The following is a 19,132-nucleotide window of genomic DNA, read 5'->3' as shown; positions in this document are numbered from 1 at the left end:
TAAAAGGTCACATGTTGTATGATTCCATCTATCTGAAATGCCCAGAAAAGCACATCCACAGAGACAGAAAACAGATTGTTGGTTGTCAGGGGCTGGGAGGAGAGGGCGATAAAGAGTCATTGCCTAACAGGCATGGGATTTTTCTTTTGTGCTGATGAAAATCCTTTGGAACTACACAGAGGTGCTGGTTGCACAAGATTGTGAATGTACTAAATGCCACTGATTTGTACATGTTAAAACGGTTAATTTTAAGTAATGTGAATTTCACCTCAATTAAAAAAAAAAAAAAAGGAGCAAATAAGCCTAGAGCAATATTTCCCAAGCTTTTGCCATATGTATACCATCATCTCCTTTTTGGCATATTCCCCTCACACACATTCAATTACTTATTTAATATTTTCTTTTAAATTGACGCTTCTTTAAAAAAAAAAAAAATTAGCCTTAACCAAGGCAAAAATGTCAGTGAAGTCCTAGGTTTGATTGCTAGCTGTATGATTTTCTAACACACATTAAAATAAATACAAAATTATTAAAATGAAATATGCTTGTAGTGAATCATATAAAACCATTTCACATGCACAAACCATCTTTAGGAAACACAGGCCCATGTGATGTTTTTCTAGTTCCAGCTCCCATTGAGATGATTCTGACTCACAGCAGCCCCATGTGTGTCAGAGGAGAACTGTGCTCCATATGATTTTCAGTGGCTGATTTTGGGCAGGTAGATCACCAGGCCTTTCTTCCAGAGTACCTCAGGGTAGATTCAAACCCCTAACCTCTTGGTTAGCATCCAAGTTCGTTAACTGTTTGGACCACCCAGGGACTCCAAGGTAATTCAAGTGTCCTTTTATCTCCAAATTCTTTGGGCTTAATTTGAAACCACTTTTTTTTTTTAAATTTTATATTAGCAAACAACCATAAATTCATATTTTTATGGAAGATCTAATTTGATACCCTATCTCAAGATAAGAAAGTCTTAATAATATTGATGGTTCCCCAAAACTACAACTTCTGGGGTAGGGGCAGAAAGAGGGTAGAAGGACATACATTAAGAAAGCCTGGTAGCAAACAGGACATCGAAAAGTTAAAAGACAATAAGACAGTGGCCAGAAAATTGAAATCAGGTCGTGATAGCCTGTACATTGTCACCGGCATTCAATGCTAACAGCACCAACTGATAGGAGAGTGGATTATGCAGCCATCGTCAAAGAACCAGCCTGGCTGTCAGCACTCTTTGGGGTTTTCTATTCTTTGAAAAGGAAACACATGCACTGGCAACTACTATAGAACCCGATGGGGTGTTTTCATCACATGCGTTTCTTGCTAACTCAAAGCTGTTTCAAGTCCTTTCAAAGGAACTCAAAAGTAAATTCAGATAAAACTATGATTCTTGTGATAGTTCTGCTTTCACGCATATCATTAACACATCAAAGGAAGCAAAGGTCAGCTTAAGGCCTTTTCTATTAAAAACCAACATCTGTTTTCTTTTGAGGATTTGCAGCAACCCGGATAAATGTAAATAACTCTAAACCAACTCTATTTAAAGTCCTTTATAATATGCTGTTTAAAAATCTATCCTTAATACTATAGGGAGACATTTAAACAAGTGAAAGATCCTTAGAGGGGGAATAAAATGAACCAATATCTATTCACCTTAAAAAAAAAAAAAAAAAAGAATTCCTTGTCCTTAACCATTTTAGGCAACAGCAAACCAGACTGCCAATCTCTTAAATTTACATACCAACTTCAACCCATGTTGACTGCTAATTACTTCACGTAGGACACATGCTCCTTCCTCCCAGCATGCACTGAGTGCTTGGAATTGCTGTTCTTGGAAAAGAAATTTGCCAGCACAAGTAGACATCCCAGAAACTGAAAGTTATTTCACCACCCAAAACCCAAAACCCAAAACCAATCCCACTGCGGTCACGACTCTATAGGACAGAGTTGAACTGCCTTAGAGAGTTTTCAAGGCTGTAATCTTTCAAGAAGCAGAATGCCACATCTTGTATCTGAGGAGGGGCTAGTGGGTTCAAACCACCGACCCTTCCGTTAGCAGCTGAGCGCTTTAACCACTTGCGCTACCACGGCTCCTCTTATTTCACCATGGCACAGGAAAAAACAAATCCTTGAGTGAGACTGTCTTGTGCCAGGAGATGATGTAAGATGAGTCGATACCTCAGGTCATTCATTGGATACTGATTTAGGTGTGTGCTGTAGACACGGCCTATGTGTTGCTTTGTTTCTCTTGGCCTTCCAAGTTCACTTTCCACTCTTCCTGTCCTGCTCTGTGCCCTTGGAGGTTGGAACCCTATGGGCTACACCACCAGGTCTTTCTTGCTGGTGTCTAGCTGGGTGAGACCAAGGGGAGTCACCAGCTGGAAATTGGAGGTGGGGCAGAGAAAGAGGTCAGAGTATTTCTTCTTCCTCCCTACTCTGGCACCAGGGCTCTTCCATGATCTTGTAGGGCGGCCTCTCCTTCCCAGTTCCAGCCCTCGGGGATTTTGCAAATACTATATCCTTGCTAGTGGTTAAGTGCTACGGCTGCTAACCAAAGGGGTGGCAGTTCAAATCTGCCAGGCGCTCCTTGGAAACTCTATGGGGCAATTCTACTCTGTCTTATAGGGTCGCTATGAGTCGGAATTGACTCGATGGCACTGGGTTTGGTTTTTGGATATCCTTGCCCTGCTCCTTCAGGCTTAGGGGTGGGAACTGCTTTCTGCTCTTGCTAGTCTCCAGGTGCCTCACCATCTCTAATGGGTCCCTTTAACTCCACTCACATCTTCATCAGTAATCCCAAGTCACTTGATTTGAATTCTGTTTCCTGCTAGGACTCTGATGGATACAGACAGGAACTATGTAACCAAAGCACCTGGCATGGAGACCAGGACAAAGAAATCCCTCAATAAATACTTGTTGACTGAATGTGCTCCTGGGATACCCACTTTCCCTGCAGGAAGCAGCAGAAAAATGCACGCTGGCGTGTTGCACACCCTGTATTCCATAGCCATTTTTCCCTTTGAACATTAAGTGTATCTTCTCCCCCGGCATCTTTCCCCTGCTGACATGCACATGGCACAATTGGCTGGGTCTTCATGCTTTAATTTCCCCTGCATGCATTGCCCCAATCATTCATTCACCAAGTATTTATAGTGCTTTGGCTACAGAAAAAGCATTCTACCAAGGTGAGGCCCAGGGCATTTTGTCCTGTGCTTATTTAGGTTGCCCTTGAATGTAATATCTGCTCAACTCCATTTGATGGAAACTGGAAGCATCCATGGAATTTCAAGAAAGAGCCACGGAGACTCCTAGCCTAGGTCAACACTGAGTCCTGGCTATGTGGGACCCCAGCCATTAGCATCAGACTGGCTTCTAGAAAACTGCATACTGGTAAATGCTGATGCTGAAATTGAAAGGAAATGGCTGTGAATAAAAAGAAAAAAAAAAGAAAGGGAGGGGAAAAGGCATAAGAAGCTAAGTCTCCAAGCTGCTCAGCAGCTCCCATTAATAATGTATTTCTGATATACTACATTTTTATAGAACTGTCTCTGGTCCCTTCTATGGTTTAAAGTAAGGTTTTAGAGATCAATACTCATTCGAGTTATAAAAATTGGGTTTTCTGCCATATCTATCTTTCCTCTCCACTCTCCCCTCCTCATACACTCTTTGTGCAATCTTATTTTTGGCACAAATACTTGGACATCTGAAATTACAGGGATCTCCCTCTCAGCCTTAAAGTGAAACCGTTTGCTCTTGTGTGGGTGAAAGAAAATGAGCACGTAAACCAAGACCGAAAAGCTGCTTTGAGAGCCAAGAAGAGTGGTTCTGTAACAGAGGCCACACGTGCCCTCACAACACAGGCATTATGAGGGTAACTGGGGAAAAATGGGCCTGTCTTCTGTGGACAGGATGGTGCAAAGACAGTGCGAAGCAGGTACCCTGCCCCCACCTTGGTTCTGGCACACCTGCCCACAGCTGCTCTGTTAACAACAAAACAGGAGGGCAGGCAGGAGGGGAGAGGTGAGATACAGCCATGCAAATGAGGAACTAATTAGCTGAGAAAACAAAGGAGAAAATGCCCTCGTCACGGGGCCAGGTGGTGGCAAGATGCTAACAGAAGATGGGTTGACTAAAACCTACTCCACAGGAAATTTTGAAAAATGTTTTCCACTTAGCCAAGGCAAGAAGAGCAAGAGAAGTGTTGTTGCCTGGGGGCTTGGGGCAACTACTGAAAAGCCTACCCATCCATTCCTCAGACAAGGGCTCTTACCTCCGTAGTAGACAGCACGGTGTCCTCATCCAGGCTGAGAATGGCATCAGTGACTATGTTGTCATAGGGCAGGAAACGGCTGCTCATAACCTGGAGGGTAAGTAGAAAGTCGGTGGGGGCAGCGGGGTGGGAGGAAGGAAAAAGAAAAGTAAAATTTGAGACTTGCTTTCAGGAAAATTCCCTCATCTCCCTCACCTTCATAAAGAATGCTCACAGCGTTTCCCCTCAACATCAAAATACTACCATTTTCCATTGTAGATTCATTTGTTCAACAATTATTGAGTACCTACTATGTGCCAGGAGTCCCTGGGTGGTGCAAACGGTCAATGGGTTCAGCTGCTAACCAAAAAGTTGTAAGTTTGAATCCACCCAGAGGTGCCTCAGAAGAAATGCCTGGTAATATACTTCTGAAAAGTCAGCTGTTGAAACCTCTATGGAGCACAGTTCTACTCCGACACACATGGGGTTGCCATGAGTTGGAATCTACTAGAAGGCAAGTGGTTCCTATTTTTGTTTTGATTTTTTATATGTGCCAGAACCTTGCTGGTCAAAGGGGGAACAAGATAAAGAAGATATCTTCCCTGTCTATGGGGAATTCACAGTCTGCAGAGGAGACCACGAAGCAGAAGACCAATCCTAGGTTGATGTGAAAAATGCCAGAGGACTCAGAAAATGGAGCAACCAGCTGCTTGGAAGAGCAGGTGAAGACTTTGCAGAAGAAGTGCCACTGAAGTAGGACCTCTGTGGATAGGACTCTCTCCATATAGGGCAGAAATGGTGCATAAGGCAGAGGGCTCAGTGGTACAAAGATACAGAGGAGAGAATCAGCATACTGAGGTCCAGAAAAGGGTGGATGGATGCAGCAGTGACTCCACGTGTGGGGCATACACCACTGAAAGGCAAGATCATTGTAGAAGGTGTGTAGACAATTAAACATTCCTTTAGCTATGCATCGTTTAGCATATATTAGAAAAATATATATATATATGTACACACATACACATAGTTGCTAAACCAATAAAAGGTAGTAATATAAGGTTACTTGAAAATAATTTCATTAAAATAAAAAGTAAGCTACTTTAAAGAAAATTAGGTAAACAGTATCACATGTGGTCCATCAATTTAGAAAAATTGTGAAGGTGGTATATGAACGAAGTTTAGGCAATTCTGGGCTAGGACATGGTGAGCTGTGTGTGTATGGGAGGGTGGCAAGAGGATCGGTTGGAAAAATTGAAGCTGGGGAGGGAGCTGGAACTGCCCTGTGACTGTCAGAGCTTAACACTTTGTGCTGGACAAGCCACAAGAAGAACTAACATTTCTGAACATTTATTATGTGCCAGGAAATGTTCCAAGTGCTTTATGGATATCATCTCATTTCATCTTTCCAACAGCCCCACTTTGTAAGTGAAGAAACCAAGGTACAGAGAGGTTAAGTGTCTTGTGCAAGGTGGATCCAGGATTTCATTCCAGATGGTGTGATTCTGTGGAGCACCTTGGCCACTATGCCCCAGGGTTGGAAAGGACCTCACAAGGGAACCGGGGGTACATCTGGCAATATAACCTTGAAGATTATATGTTAATGGTTATGACACCCTCTCTGGATTCACACTTGGAGACTCAGCAGAAAAGACCCATGTGCCATCAACTTCCAAGGCACAAAGGTCAAGGAATGAAGCACTTGAAGACTGCAGACAAAGGGAAAGGGGATAAGGGGGCACCTAAGCCTGGCTGCCAAAGGAACACATTCCACACATCTAAGCACCCTCAAAAGAAGCCCAAGCTGCCTTGACATCAAGAATCCAGCTCACCCATTGGTGTCATTTCAGAATCAGTTTGCACGCCTATGAAGCTACTAGAAGGCTTCTGACATTAAAAAATAGAAAGTGGCCGCTACAACCCATCTCCGGGAGCTCAAAGGGATATGTCTACAGCACAAATGACTTCAGGGGCTGCTCCTACACATCTGTCAACTGAGTCTGTTGTTTTTCTTTTTCTTACTTTTCTTTTCTCAGATTTCTGAAGTAAAATACAATACAAAGCGATCAGCAACTCCATAAACACACAGCTCAGAAATCTCAGCCTGAAGCAATTCTCCTGATACTGTTTACAAGTCCAGTGACTAACGCGGAAACCATTAGCTGCCAGCTTAGCAATGCCCTGACCTTTCTCTTGTTAAGCCTATGGGGGAAAACTGCAGAGACAAGACCTACACATTCAAAACAGAATCTTGCAGCCAAAGCTGCAAACACATCAATTTTAAATTCAAGGCTAGACATGGAGATTTTAAAATGGGGAATGTGGAAGAAATACGGCTTCTTCCCCATCATCTGCCCAACAGCTGATTTTAAAAGGACCTATTTCTTTTTTCTGAGCCAGTTTCGCCAACCACTTTCAAATTTGAGTGTAAAGACTAGAGAGTTTCAGATATTTTGCCTCCGCTACCTTCTAGAAGTTGAATGGATTAGCATGTAAGCAACCCCAACTGGGTTTTCATTGGCAGTTTAAGAAATTTATCTGCCATGCAGCAGTTGATTCCAACTCATAGTGACACTATAGGATAGAGCAGCACTGCCCTATAGAGTTTCCAAGGAGTGGCTGGTGGATTCAAACTGCTGACCTATTGGTTAGCAACCGAGCTCTTAACCATTGCACTACCAGGACTTTATACTCTGTCCTATAAGGTTATTATGAGTCGGAATCGACTTGACGGCAACGGGTTTGGTTTTTGGTAAAGTTGTCTAAAGGGCTATCAGGATGTTTGAACATCCTGATACAGATGTTCAAAGAGGGACATCTACCAGAGGGAGATCTGATCACAGAGAAGCATAAAAAACAAAAAAATACCAAAGCTCCAACTTAACAGCCTCCATTCAAGCACTGTGGCAGTGACTCAGGCGTTGAAACACTGTGGCCCCTACGACAGGGTATTCTACTGGAGAGCTGGACATAAGGATTTATAGGAGATTTTTGTGTGTGTCTGTCTCATTCATGAAACCGTGCCTATGATGAATTGGATTTACAAGGGTAAATCCATGGGGCAAGTGATTATTCTAACTCCTGCCTTTTCTCATTAAATGTTTACAAAGCAGCTCTCTGATGTTGCTTGACTCCAGTCCCATGAATGCAGTGACTATATTTGTCATATACCCACTGTGTCCCAAGAATGTTGCACAGTGCCAGGCACACAGTAAACCCAAAAACCAAGCTCGTTGTCGTCGAGTCAATTCTGACTCATGGTGACCGTATAGGACAGAACAGAACTGGCCCATAGGGTTTCCAAGGAGCGCCTGGTAGATTTGAACTGCTGACCTTTTGGTTAGCAACTATAGTTCTTAACCACTACACCACCAGGGTTTCCTGGCATACAGCAAGTGCTTATAAATTGGAATTGAATCAATAATTCACTATCATGTTGTCTATGTGAGTTACATTTCTCATTGCCTGTGGTTGAACTATGTGAAAATGCCATTTTGGGGGAGTCTAGTGGTGACTTCAAATGGTTCAACCAAATAAATTGTTATTTGGCCATTCTGGTAGCTGACTTGGGCTCAAAGTTGTTTTACTCAGTGTGAGCTAGTCTCTCATGGCCTTTCTTAGATGACATTGCTTCACCGCTCCCAGTTTCATTCAGTAGCGACTGACTTCTTTATAATGGATAAGACCTATGAGAAAGAAATAAGCAGAAGCAAGAGATAGAAGAGCTCATCTTTTGCTGTGAATAGCGGGAGAAGACCCAAGGTGGAGGTAGCATGTGAACAAGAGCTTAAAGAATATGGGAATTTTGACAAACAGACAAAGGGTTGAGGAGGGATGGCTAAGACTTAGAGTAAATGGGGTCAACAAAACTTAGAGGTAGGAAGGGACATGGTGCAATTCAGGTAATTGTTTGTGATCCAATCTGGTTCGAGGATAGGTCTGTGGGGAGAGAACTGAGAGCGAGAGGGAAGCCTTGCCAGGCCAGGTTTGCATGGCCTTGAATGCCGATTGAAGGCATTAGCAAATGGAGTCCCTGAAGGGCCATGAAAGGGGTAAGAAGATCATTTAACTCTACACAAGATGGACTGGAGGATGGAAACTGGGGCCAGCCAGGAAGTCCTCATGAAGCTTTGATGGAGAAACCAAAACAAAATTAAGGTGGAAATATCCTTTTTAAACTAAATGTGAGGAAGAACCACTATTCTGAAAGACACAACTAATTCAGATTAATCAACCAAGCAAACCTCATGCATCACCACCATCATCATTAGCCTCAACTTCATCATTTAGGGAACACTGACTTCTACCAGGCCCTGAATTCGTTTAATCCTAACAGCACCCCTATGAGGTATGTATTATTATTTCCATTTTGTAGATGAGCAAACTGAGGCTCAGAGAGGTTAAATAATATATATAAGGTCACAAGCTCTTAAAGAGTTAGAATTAGGAATTTGAAAGCCACAGGCTGAGCAAATTCAGAGAGAAATACAGCTTCGGGAAAAGTTGTCCATGGCTACCAGCTCCTATAGTCAGGAGAAAAACATCTAGGACCAACACCCCAAATTCCATTGTGTTTCCACATTTGGGTTCTTCCCCTTGGGTCCTACCTTGCTTTCTCCTTCAATGACGATGACAGGCACAGCAGTGGCAGGCCAGCGGTGTTTGGCTGGTAGGGGTTTGTCACAATTCCATAGAACTATGATCTGAAAGGGACAGAGGATCGTTAGATGGCTTGGTACGGTTGGATTCATGCAGGCCTTCAACCCCAAGGCTCTTCTTGTTGACAGAGAGAGAGAGAGAGAGAGAGAAGATGGAGATCCAAGCAAGGCAGAATGGCAGACATCAAACCAGAAAGTGAAAGCAAGTCCACTCCCACACAACCTTCAGAAGTTTCTTATTTTAACAACTAGAGAGAGATGGCAAGAAGAGTAACCTAAAGAATTATGTCAAGGGGGTAGGGGAAGCTGAGGAAAAAGAAGTAATTTCAGGGTTCCTGGTTCTTTAATGAGTGGTTTCCTAAAGTTTCATGTCTTACGATGAAAAAACAACTGACTCAGAACAAATTAAATAAAAATGTATAGTGAACATCAGAATATCTGCTATGAGCCACCAAAGCAGGAGAAATAAAGGAATTCAAGAAAGGAGTAGGACAAGCTCATGCTCTGGAATCTCTAGAATGGTTGCTGATTTTGTATGACTTTATTATTTCCAATAAAGGCATTTGGTTCAAAACTGTGCACTTCACCATGACTTCATTATCTCCTCGTTTGTAAACCTCCTCCTATAAACTAATTCACAAATCAGAAAAACCCGTGTTAAGAGTGTGGGAGCAGTCCTGGTTTGGAAAAGATGGTTACCAGAGATAGAATCTTCTGCTCCCAATTTTATAATTAGCCATGTTTGCTGTGAAAGAAAAGTTGCTGCCTCCCAGCAAGTTTGTTAAGTCTGTTCCTTCGAAAGAAAGCTAGCTTTTGGGGTCCTCCCAGTGGCACTTCTGATGCCACTTTATCACTTTGACATTTAAAAACAAAATAATATGCTTATATTCTTTAAAGAGCAGGTTAAAAAGAGCAGGTTAAGTCTATGTATATTTTTAACTTTATACCAGTGCCAAGGTCTCTGTGTAACACACCTGGCAGATTTCACTTCCAAGGACCTCTCAGTTGATGGAAAGGGTTTAAGAGGACATGATAAACAAAAAGGGAGTAACAGGAGTGGCATTAGATGAGTCCCGGGAAGGATAGGGTGTAACAAGCAGAGAACGCAGAGTCTCTAGACCACCAAGTCAGGGAAGTCAGGTGCTGCTCCTGCGGATCCCTCACTCACCTGGGCACAGTACTGGGACTTGGCGGCAGCCACGAGAAGTTTCAACACTGGCTGGGACTGAGAGACCAGGGGTGTCACCGCATGGATGACTGCAGTGAATTTGGAGGGGGGCTTTAAACCTGAAATAAAGAGAAGAGAGAAGCCTAATGAAGCCCTGCAAAATAAGCCTCAGAAAATTACGCCTCCTTGCTCCATTGCCTCACCCTGGAGCTAATGTTCCCTTCTAGCATATTTTTCCTTGGCCTTTTATGTCCTGACAGAACAAAAACAAGGGGAAGAGCTTCTAGTTAACTACTGCCAGAGTCCAGACACCTCAATAATTTACAGCTCAGTGTCCATTCCCAGCTTCTACTTCTGACATCCTTTTCTTCCCTTTGTGAGGCTTCTTTGATCTCTCGCCTGCTTTTTAAGGTGCCTGATGTCTAAATACACACACACACACACACACACACACCACTCCACCACTCTCAAGAAAGTTTCTTCTCTAGTCCCTTACACATTAGTATGGAGTTAAATCAACATGCTGCCTTTTCCAGGGTATTCATGTGTCGAGTTCTGAATTATGTAATTAAAGGGTTTTTTCCTGGTTAATACTATTCCAAATAATAACTAGCAAGTGCAGAAGGTAAAAGAAACAGCATCCAGAGGCTGTCTAGGTCCGACTCCCATTTCTACCACTTAGTGGCAGTTGGGACCTTGGGAAAATGACTGAACTCTCTGAGCCCCAATTTCTTCAGTGGGGATAATAATAATAGTACCAACCTTATGGGGTGGCTGTGAGAATAAAATGAGTCCATGCCTACAAAACACTTAGAATTGGACCTGGCAAATAGTAAGTGCTCAAAATGCTATCATCATCATCATCAGCTTCATTCATTCATTCATTCTTTGGAAAGCAAGCCTCCACACTCCCAAGAATATTTTCTTTGTGTAGCAGTGACATAGCTAAAAGAAAAGGTATGTGGTGCAGACTCCTGCCAGCTGTGTACTTTGAAACCCTAAGTAGAAAGGTATCAGAGTCTCATCTTTGCCATGTGCCACTGAGTCGATTCCAACTCATAGCGACTCTATCGGACAGAGTAGAACTGCTTCATAGGATTTCTAAGGATGAAATCTATAAGGAAGCAGACTGCCACATCTTTCTCCCGTGGAGTGGCTGGTGAGTTCAAACCTCTGATGTTTCTTCAGTTAGCAGGCAAGCGCTTACCCACTGGGCCACCAGGGCTCCTTGAAAGGTATCATACATATGCAAAATAACCACCGCCATCAAGGAAATAAAAGTGAGATGGCTTTGCCTCAGTGAGTTTTCCCACAGGAACTCACTAAGAAATTAGAGACAGGTTAAAAAGCCTTTTAAAACTTCATTAGTTTAGACCCACTAATTTGGCATCTTAGTAGCTTAAATGTGGATAAGGGACTGCAAGGACATTCAAGTTTAGCTTTGATATTGATGGGATAAAGGTGAGAATCAGATTATAGATATTAAAGGATTATATAAACATTTTGTGAGGCAAATTATAACCTCCAATTAGCACCTTAATTGTATATTAGATGCTAACCAAAAAAAAAAACATATTCAAGGTTTTGCTGAGAAGAATAAATATGATTGAGAAGTCGCCATTTTAATAGTGAGGACAAGTCACTGGTATTAGATATTTCTACTATAATTTCAGAAACCTCATTTATACATTTCTAATAGGTTAACTCCAAATGGTATGAATATTCTCTAAGAAATACATAGAAATTTTATTGACCACGACCTTAATATGAAAATTACTAAATTCTAAGTATATTACCCAAGGTAGACAGATCACTGATTTTGATAGGGCCCCATAACATGCTTTGTTTAGTTTGGATTAAAGGGCTCTCTTTTTTCTGCCACTTTTTAGGCTGATACTCCAAGCCATGAATTTCATTGTTTCACCTTATCAGTTTCAAACTAACATGCACATCTTAAAAAAACAGTAAGACTATTATGAAGAATGCATCAGTATTAGATGGAAAATATCGAGTTTTTTGCCACATCAACTTGAAGGATGCGTTGCTATCCCAGGGTTTCTCAAATTTGGAACTATGAGTGAAGGGAAATGTCTTAGATGTTACCAAGAAAAAAGCAAATGGGACTACAAATACTTGAATATCTATGGCAATAACAGCAGTCTTTCATAGACTTCATTCCTCTGTCAAACCAATTTCTCCATTATGAGTAGACTGAAAGCTGCTGGAGAGTAGTGTTGTATCAGACTTGGCTTTCTATTTCTAGCACATAAGAGAACGGTAATAAATGTTGAATGAAGTAATAAATTAGTCCCTTGTCATACAGTTGTAGTTATTTATCTTTCCCCCCTATTAATTCAGTTTTCCTTTGGTATGAGATACAGACATTGGAATTGTGAAAAATAAAGAAGATCTCTTCTAATTTGACTTTATATATGATGAGACTGAATATTAGAGTGAATCCATTTCCATGTTCAAAATGTTCCATACTTTGGGGAGTCCATTTATCAAAAATAAAATAACTGGACTAAATATAAAGTATAGCCATTCAGATAGGGAAAGAGATTTTTCATTTTGCAATGCTGGATTTTCAGTTCTTGAACTGGGCATGCCATTTATGACAGGGCTCTAGAAAGCAATCCCAATACAGGATGTTAGGAAGACCCCACCATAGGAATAGAAGACTCAAGGGACTTTTGGTTCTGGATGATATCTTAGGGGTAAACAAGGACAGTTCCCTGGAAAGAATTCACTTACCTAAATTAGCATAGTAGTAAGGGAAATCTCCCAAATAAGATGAATACTGTGGTAATACGAACAATCCTCCAGGATGTTTGTTCCAGATTAAACTGTTACGTGATATGTGCTTGAATATTCTGTCCTGAATAATCTGGTAAACAGAAACACAGCACATGGTGAGGAGGAGGCTCTGATGATGTCTGGTTAGGATCATGCTCAGTCCAAACTGGAGGGATGATGGCACGTGAAGTAGTGACTCTACCCCCAAATCTCAACTTATCACACTGTCTGGGGGACAAAAGTGGCAGACAGAAAGAGATACATTATGGCTAATCATGTTTCCTAATTTAATTTAGTTTAGCCATAAGTTCTAACTTATAGTTCTATAATAGTGAATTCACGTTCGTTTCCAAGTAGAGTATGTGGAACGTTAGTCTTTCCTTGATGGTTGAGCCTCTAGCAATGATTTTGTAGATCAGTATGCAGAAATGTCAACAAAGATCATGCGGAGAATAAGCTGAAAGCATACTGAAGGCATGACGAATTCTAGAAGCTGTTGAGGTTTTGATCTGTTCCTTTGATTCAGGAGGTTGATTTATGCTTGCCATATGTCGTTTTCCTTTCAGAGTCAATTGTCTTATTTTGGGTACTGGTTACCTGAAGTTTTACTGTGTTTCATCTCAAAAAGTAGTGAGTTAACAATTACTCAAAACATTCTACGTAACAGGACAAGAACCATGGCATGTGAAGACTAATAATAGCCAAGCTAGTTCATTAGTTTCTTTGGACTTTGGGACCTTGCAGATCATTAAATTCTACATTTAGAGTCAAACACTCTCCCATCCCAAATCATTTGTCAGTTGAATGTGATTAGTCCACTTTACAGTCTTCTCTCTGTGACTTTCAAACTCTTGTAATTATACCATCCACTCATTAAGATATGATTTGGCAAATAATTAACTTGAGACGGATTTCATGTTTTCAGCAATTTTTTTTTAATACTTAAAAAGAAAAACCCTGCCAAGTCTCAAGAGATTTAATACCTAAATCACCATTTTCTAGGCTCCCATTGAATGCAATGTGATTTTAAGTACAGACCATTTAAAATGGAGTTTTATTATTTGCTAAGGTTATTAACATCCTCATCTCATCCCACATGGTGACTAGACAAGTAATAAAATGGGCTACATTTATCTTTGCAAACCTTATCATGTTTATATTTCTTAATGAGAGAGAAGGAGGCAAGAAGGAAATTTTGAAGAACTCAAATATCTTAGTTCAATGATTTCTGCATTTTATCTTTCCCCCAAAACAAAACTGCTAATTTTATATGGCTGGGTAGAGGTTTCAAGTTTGGCGGAGATTTTCGTAACTTAACATATAAATATTTAATGTTGGTGATACAACAGAGATGTGTTAAAATGATGCTATGTTGGCCTTAATTAGGAGAAGATCGTCACAGTTGTGAATGGTTTTTACATGGCTAGCAACTCACTTTGCACAACATTTATTCCAGGTCTTTGTTATTTGTACCTTCCAAATTCACTATTTTCCTTTACAGTGTTTTATTTAGATCCTCTTTTGTTTTTTTTTTTTTATTTTGCTTTCCAAATTTATGTACCTTTCAGCATGTACTCGCTTAAATAAGTCTGGATATCAAGACACAGGATAAATTGACAATAGACAGCATCATAAATCTGATCTACATACAAATGACATGGAACTCAGGGATGTCACAAAGTGAGTCATCATGCACTTGGGGTCTCTGGGCAGTATGCTTCTGTGGTCATAGACCATCATTATGGTTCAGTATCACCATATTGTTAACTTTCAGATTTCAGGGATGCGATAATAAGATATATTATTCTTCTGAAACACCAATCAGCATTTTATACTCTTTTCATACGAATCTGGGCAGGAGGTTATCAGCACAGGTATGAAAGTAATGTCAAATGTTGAATTTAACCTGAGTTGAGCAATTTGCCACTTTTATGTCTCACTTTCCACATTTATAACAAAACAATAAAATATCACATTAATTATAACAACTTCTCAGAGTTTTTTAGAAATAGCTGCCTAAGCTTTTATACTTGTGACCTGATTTTTTACCTTTAAAAAAACTCACTCCTGTGTTCATTTTCTAGGCATAGGGTTTTCTATTTTTACACAGCTATAATATCATAGATATTATATACTATAAATATCGTTTCATATTATTAATAGTATTCATGGCTTATGTATTCTAAATGACAAACAATGAGACATTTTTCTATGTAATAAATATAATGAACACATTTATGAATAAAATTTTTCCAGATTTATGATTGATTCTTTAGGATAAAGGACTTTGTTGAAGAGTTTGAACACTTTTAAGACTATTCCTATTACTGTCTGGGAAACCCTATGGAGCAATTCTACCCTGTCATATAAGGTTGGCTATGAATCAGAATTGACTCAATGGCATACAACAACAACATATGTATTGCCAAATATCTTCCTAAAAGGTTTATACCAACTTGCCTTCTCCAAAGTCTGAAAGAGTATGGGTCTCATTTTACCAAATAGAAAGGTCCTTCTTCCCCTCTCATAATGTCCAGCTCTCACTATTGCTATACTGAACAGCTCCCAGAATCCTTTCATTTCACTTGGTGCTCACCCGCCACAGATGGAGAAGAGGATATCGCATTTAGAAGTTGGACACTTCTTTGGCTACAAATAGAATCAACACACACATACACACCAACATACACCCACACAGTAAGGAATTTTTTTCTCTTGGCCCCAAATAGCACTCTCAATAGCAATAATGTTTCTTATCAATGTGAATTCAAAGAGAAGAATGGCAGTCTCCTCATTTTTCTTTTTTATGTGCCATCTGTTTTTCAAATAATGGACTGTTGGTTACAGGTTGCTGTCATTCTGCATGGTCCCAACTTGTTCTTTTGACCAACGCAATGTGTGCCTAACACATACAGTGCCACCATATGCCACATCTCTCTAAGCCAAAGCAATCTTCTATTTCCATTATCTCATTGATTTTAACCTTTTGTTATATACAGCAGCTGCAACATCATGGTTTGAATGTGCATGGCTGGATAACTAAAGAGGAAAAGGGCACATATTTCATAAAACTCTACAAAAACGTGCCTTCCAAACCATTGGATATTTTCATTTATTATTACAATTGCATGTATCTTTTCTTTTGCCCACGCTGACTCTGGCTGAGATCTATGTTGTGCAATGTTCTGACAATAACGGAATCCATAAAGGAACACACTATCTTTGCAATGTTTTATCATCGTCTCCCATCCTTACTTCTCAATGTGCACCAAAAGTACTGAACTCCAAAGAGCCTATCTCTGATTATAAAGCTCCTTAGTTCCAAGACGCAGTATTAAGATATTTCAGAGTGAAAATACTAGAAGAATCTCAAGTATGAAAGAGTACTGCACAATGGAATAAATGAACAACTGGACCTTGGCATCAGAGAGACAGGTGAGGTGTGCCATTTTCCACTGTGTCTAAACACTGCCTACAACTCTAAGGTACGTAATCTCCAAAAATCCAGTAATACACTTCCCTTGCCTAGATTACAGCAAGCAAGGGAGAAGGACCCCGAGTTCTAGACAGTCTGAGTGTAGAGCATTCCAGAAGCAAGGGATCGCTGAGTCCATGTTTTCTGAGGGCAACTTTATATTATCCTCGTACCTTATAAGTGCCATCATTCATTTACTGTTTTTTTTTTTAAATTGTAAGCCATATGAGCACTTTCGATCTATGTACACATGAACACATTGGCTTTGTTTATTTGTATATGTGGATGGCATTTTCTGCTATTTTCTCTACTTTTCTGTTTACACTGAATTCTGGGTAAATCTGAGCTCTGAATTAAGATGGAAAATTGGATGGTACCTCTCATGTAGTTTGGGGGAGAGGTCAAATTGTTACAATCCAATCTCAAAACTGTAAAGGGGTTTTGACAGTTGCTAGAAATTTGAGTGAAGTATGCGGTTGGTAGTATGTTAAAAACAACTGTGTTGCAAAAGAACTGCATGGCTTAAATCCAATGGAAAGATGGCCTTTCCAGGCTCAGTGATGAAAAACAGCTCGGCTTAAGATCCTATTCTGATGAATATAACACATCCAACTGTTATTAAAGTATAATTGAGCACTGCTAACTTCATAGAGGAGAGACCAGATCTACGCAATAAGCTATATTCAAAAGATATGTAATTAATGAGATACAATCTTTCATCTGGCAAATTGGCAAAGTTGTGGATGTGCGTGTTTTAATTATGATCCTCAAGGCTGACAAAAGTGCAGCCAGAGAGGGTCTTCCCCAATCAGCTTTTGAGTGTCTAGATTGATGCTACCTTTTGGAAGAGTAACTTGGCAATATATGAGTCTTACACATGCCTAAGACTCTTTGGCTGAGTAATCCCACTTCAGGGACTCTCTCCTAGTGAAATAGGAATGTAGCCTAAGACACATATAGAAAGTCATTGCTTGGATAAAGTCATAGTTATCTATACAAAATAAATCATTAGAAGCAAGCTTCATGGTCAATAATAGCTGACTGGTTAAGCAAATAGAGGTTCACCATATGATGGTATATTAGGCTGAAAGAAATTAAAACATGGAGTCTGGACATAAGAGTAGAAGACTAATAGGACAACATTGAAAGGCCAGAAAAAGACCCCACAATGCATAAAAAGTGGCATTTGAAAACACTGAGGAAAGTATAACTTAAGAAACTAGACAACAATTTGTCAAAAAAATTTTTTTAGATTTTCAACACAGACCATATATAAAATAAATTGTGGTACACTGATACATGCAATTGGATTACTCTGCCATAAAGAGATGAAGTCCTGATACATGCTACAACATGGATGAGCCTTGAAAACATCATCCCGAGTGAAATAAGTCAGTCACAAAAGGACAAATATTGTATGATCCTACTTGTATAAAATAGCTAGAACAGGCAAAGGTATAAAGAACAAAGTTTATTAGTGGTTACAGCAGAAGAGAGGAGGAAAGGGAGTCATTGTTAGGGAGCACTGAGCTTCTGCTAAGGGTTATGGAAAAGTTTGGAAACTCGTGGTGATGGCTGACAACATAATGAACTTAATGTGACTGAACTGTACATACAAAAAATTTTGAAATAGCAAATGTTTTGTTATATATATACACATACATGTATATACACTTACCTGATATTTTTTAAAAAGTAAATTAGATTAAATACCTAAATGTAAAAAATTAACTATAAAAGTATATATATATATGTATGTGTGTATATACACATACACACACACAATACATTATTCTCATATAAGCATATAAAAAAACTCATTGCTGTCGAGTCAATTCCAACTCATAGCACAGAATAGAGCTCCCCCATAGGGTTTCCAAGGAGCGGCTGGTGAACTCAAACTGCTGACCTTTTGGTTAGTGGCCGAGCTCTTAACCACTGTGCCACCAGGGCTTCATACAGGTGTATAAGTATAAAATATTTATATATACATATATACACACACATATGCCTGTGTGTGGAGTCCCTGGATGGTACAGATGGTCGATGGGCTCAGCTGCCAACCTAAGGGCTGGAAGTTTGATGTCACCAGAGGCACTTCAGAAAAAAGGCCTGGAGATCTACTTCCAAAAATCAGCCATCAAAAGCCCTATAGAGCACAGTTTTACTCTGACACATATGGGGTCATGATGAACTGGAGTCAACTCAACAACAACTGTTTTTTTAACCTGTGTGTATGTATATATACCTGTATATACGTGTGTGTATGCATGTATAAAAACTGAGTGAAAAAATTCTTTCTAACACAGTAGCAAATGCCGAAGCCACAGAAGAATGGTGCAATCATAAACAAAATTGAAAGGCACACCACCAACTGAAGAAAAATACTTCCAACAAATGAGTCAAAGGTTAATATTTGTAATATAATAAGCTTTTAAAAATTAGTGAGACAAAGAGGACAACAACATCATGACCGTTTCTATTTCTTTCTTTGCAAGTTGCCTAAGAAAACTATGTTATCATTTTAAGAAATTATTATGTCCAATATTGGTGAAAGTGAAATAAAAAAAGTGGTCCTCTCCTATAAGCTGATGGGTGTATAAATTAGTTCAATCCTATTGCAGAAAAACTGACAATTCATGTCAGAAACCTTAGCGTTTGGTGTAATATTTGAACCAGGATTTTGAATACTAAAAAATTTATCCTAAGAAAATAATCTTGGACATACACAACAATTTGGCTCTGAGGCTATTTGCTTCAAGGATGTATATAATAATAAAAAACCAGAA

The 19,132-nt window shown here is 39.8% G+C and overlaps 1 protein-coding gene across 1 annotated transcript in view; it reads right to left on the bottom strand.

Moving 5' to 3' along the window:
* EXT1 (exostosin glycosyltransferase 1) overlaps positions 1-19,132 on the bottom strand; it is a 334,953-nt gene that overhangs the window by 9,738 nt on the left and 306,083 nt on the right. Inside the window, exons 5-8 of the mRNA XM_049853882.1 lie at positions 12,827-12,959; positions 10,073-10,191; positions 8,854-8,949; positions 4,271-4,360 (exon numbers count right to left, since the gene is read on the bottom strand). Coding sequence (XP_049709839.1) covers positions 4,271-4,360; positions 8,854-8,949; positions 10,073-10,191; positions 12,827-12,959 — 438 coding nt within the window. The remainder of the gene's footprint in view (positions 1-4,270; positions 4,361-8,853; positions 8,950-10,072; positions 10,192-12,826; positions 12,960-19,132) is intronic.

Source organism: Elephas maximus, chromosome 15 (assembly GCF_024166365.1).
Source record: "Elephas maximus indicus isolate mEleMax1 chromosome 15, mEleMax1 primary haplotype, whole genome shotgun sequence".
In the NCBI taxonomy this organism is placed as follows: Eukaryota; Metazoa; Chordata; class Mammalia; order Proboscidea; family Elephantidae; genus Elephas; species Elephas maximus.
The sequence above is the reverse complement of the archived record's forward strand: the minus strand, read 5'-3'. Positions and strand labels throughout refer to the sequence as shown.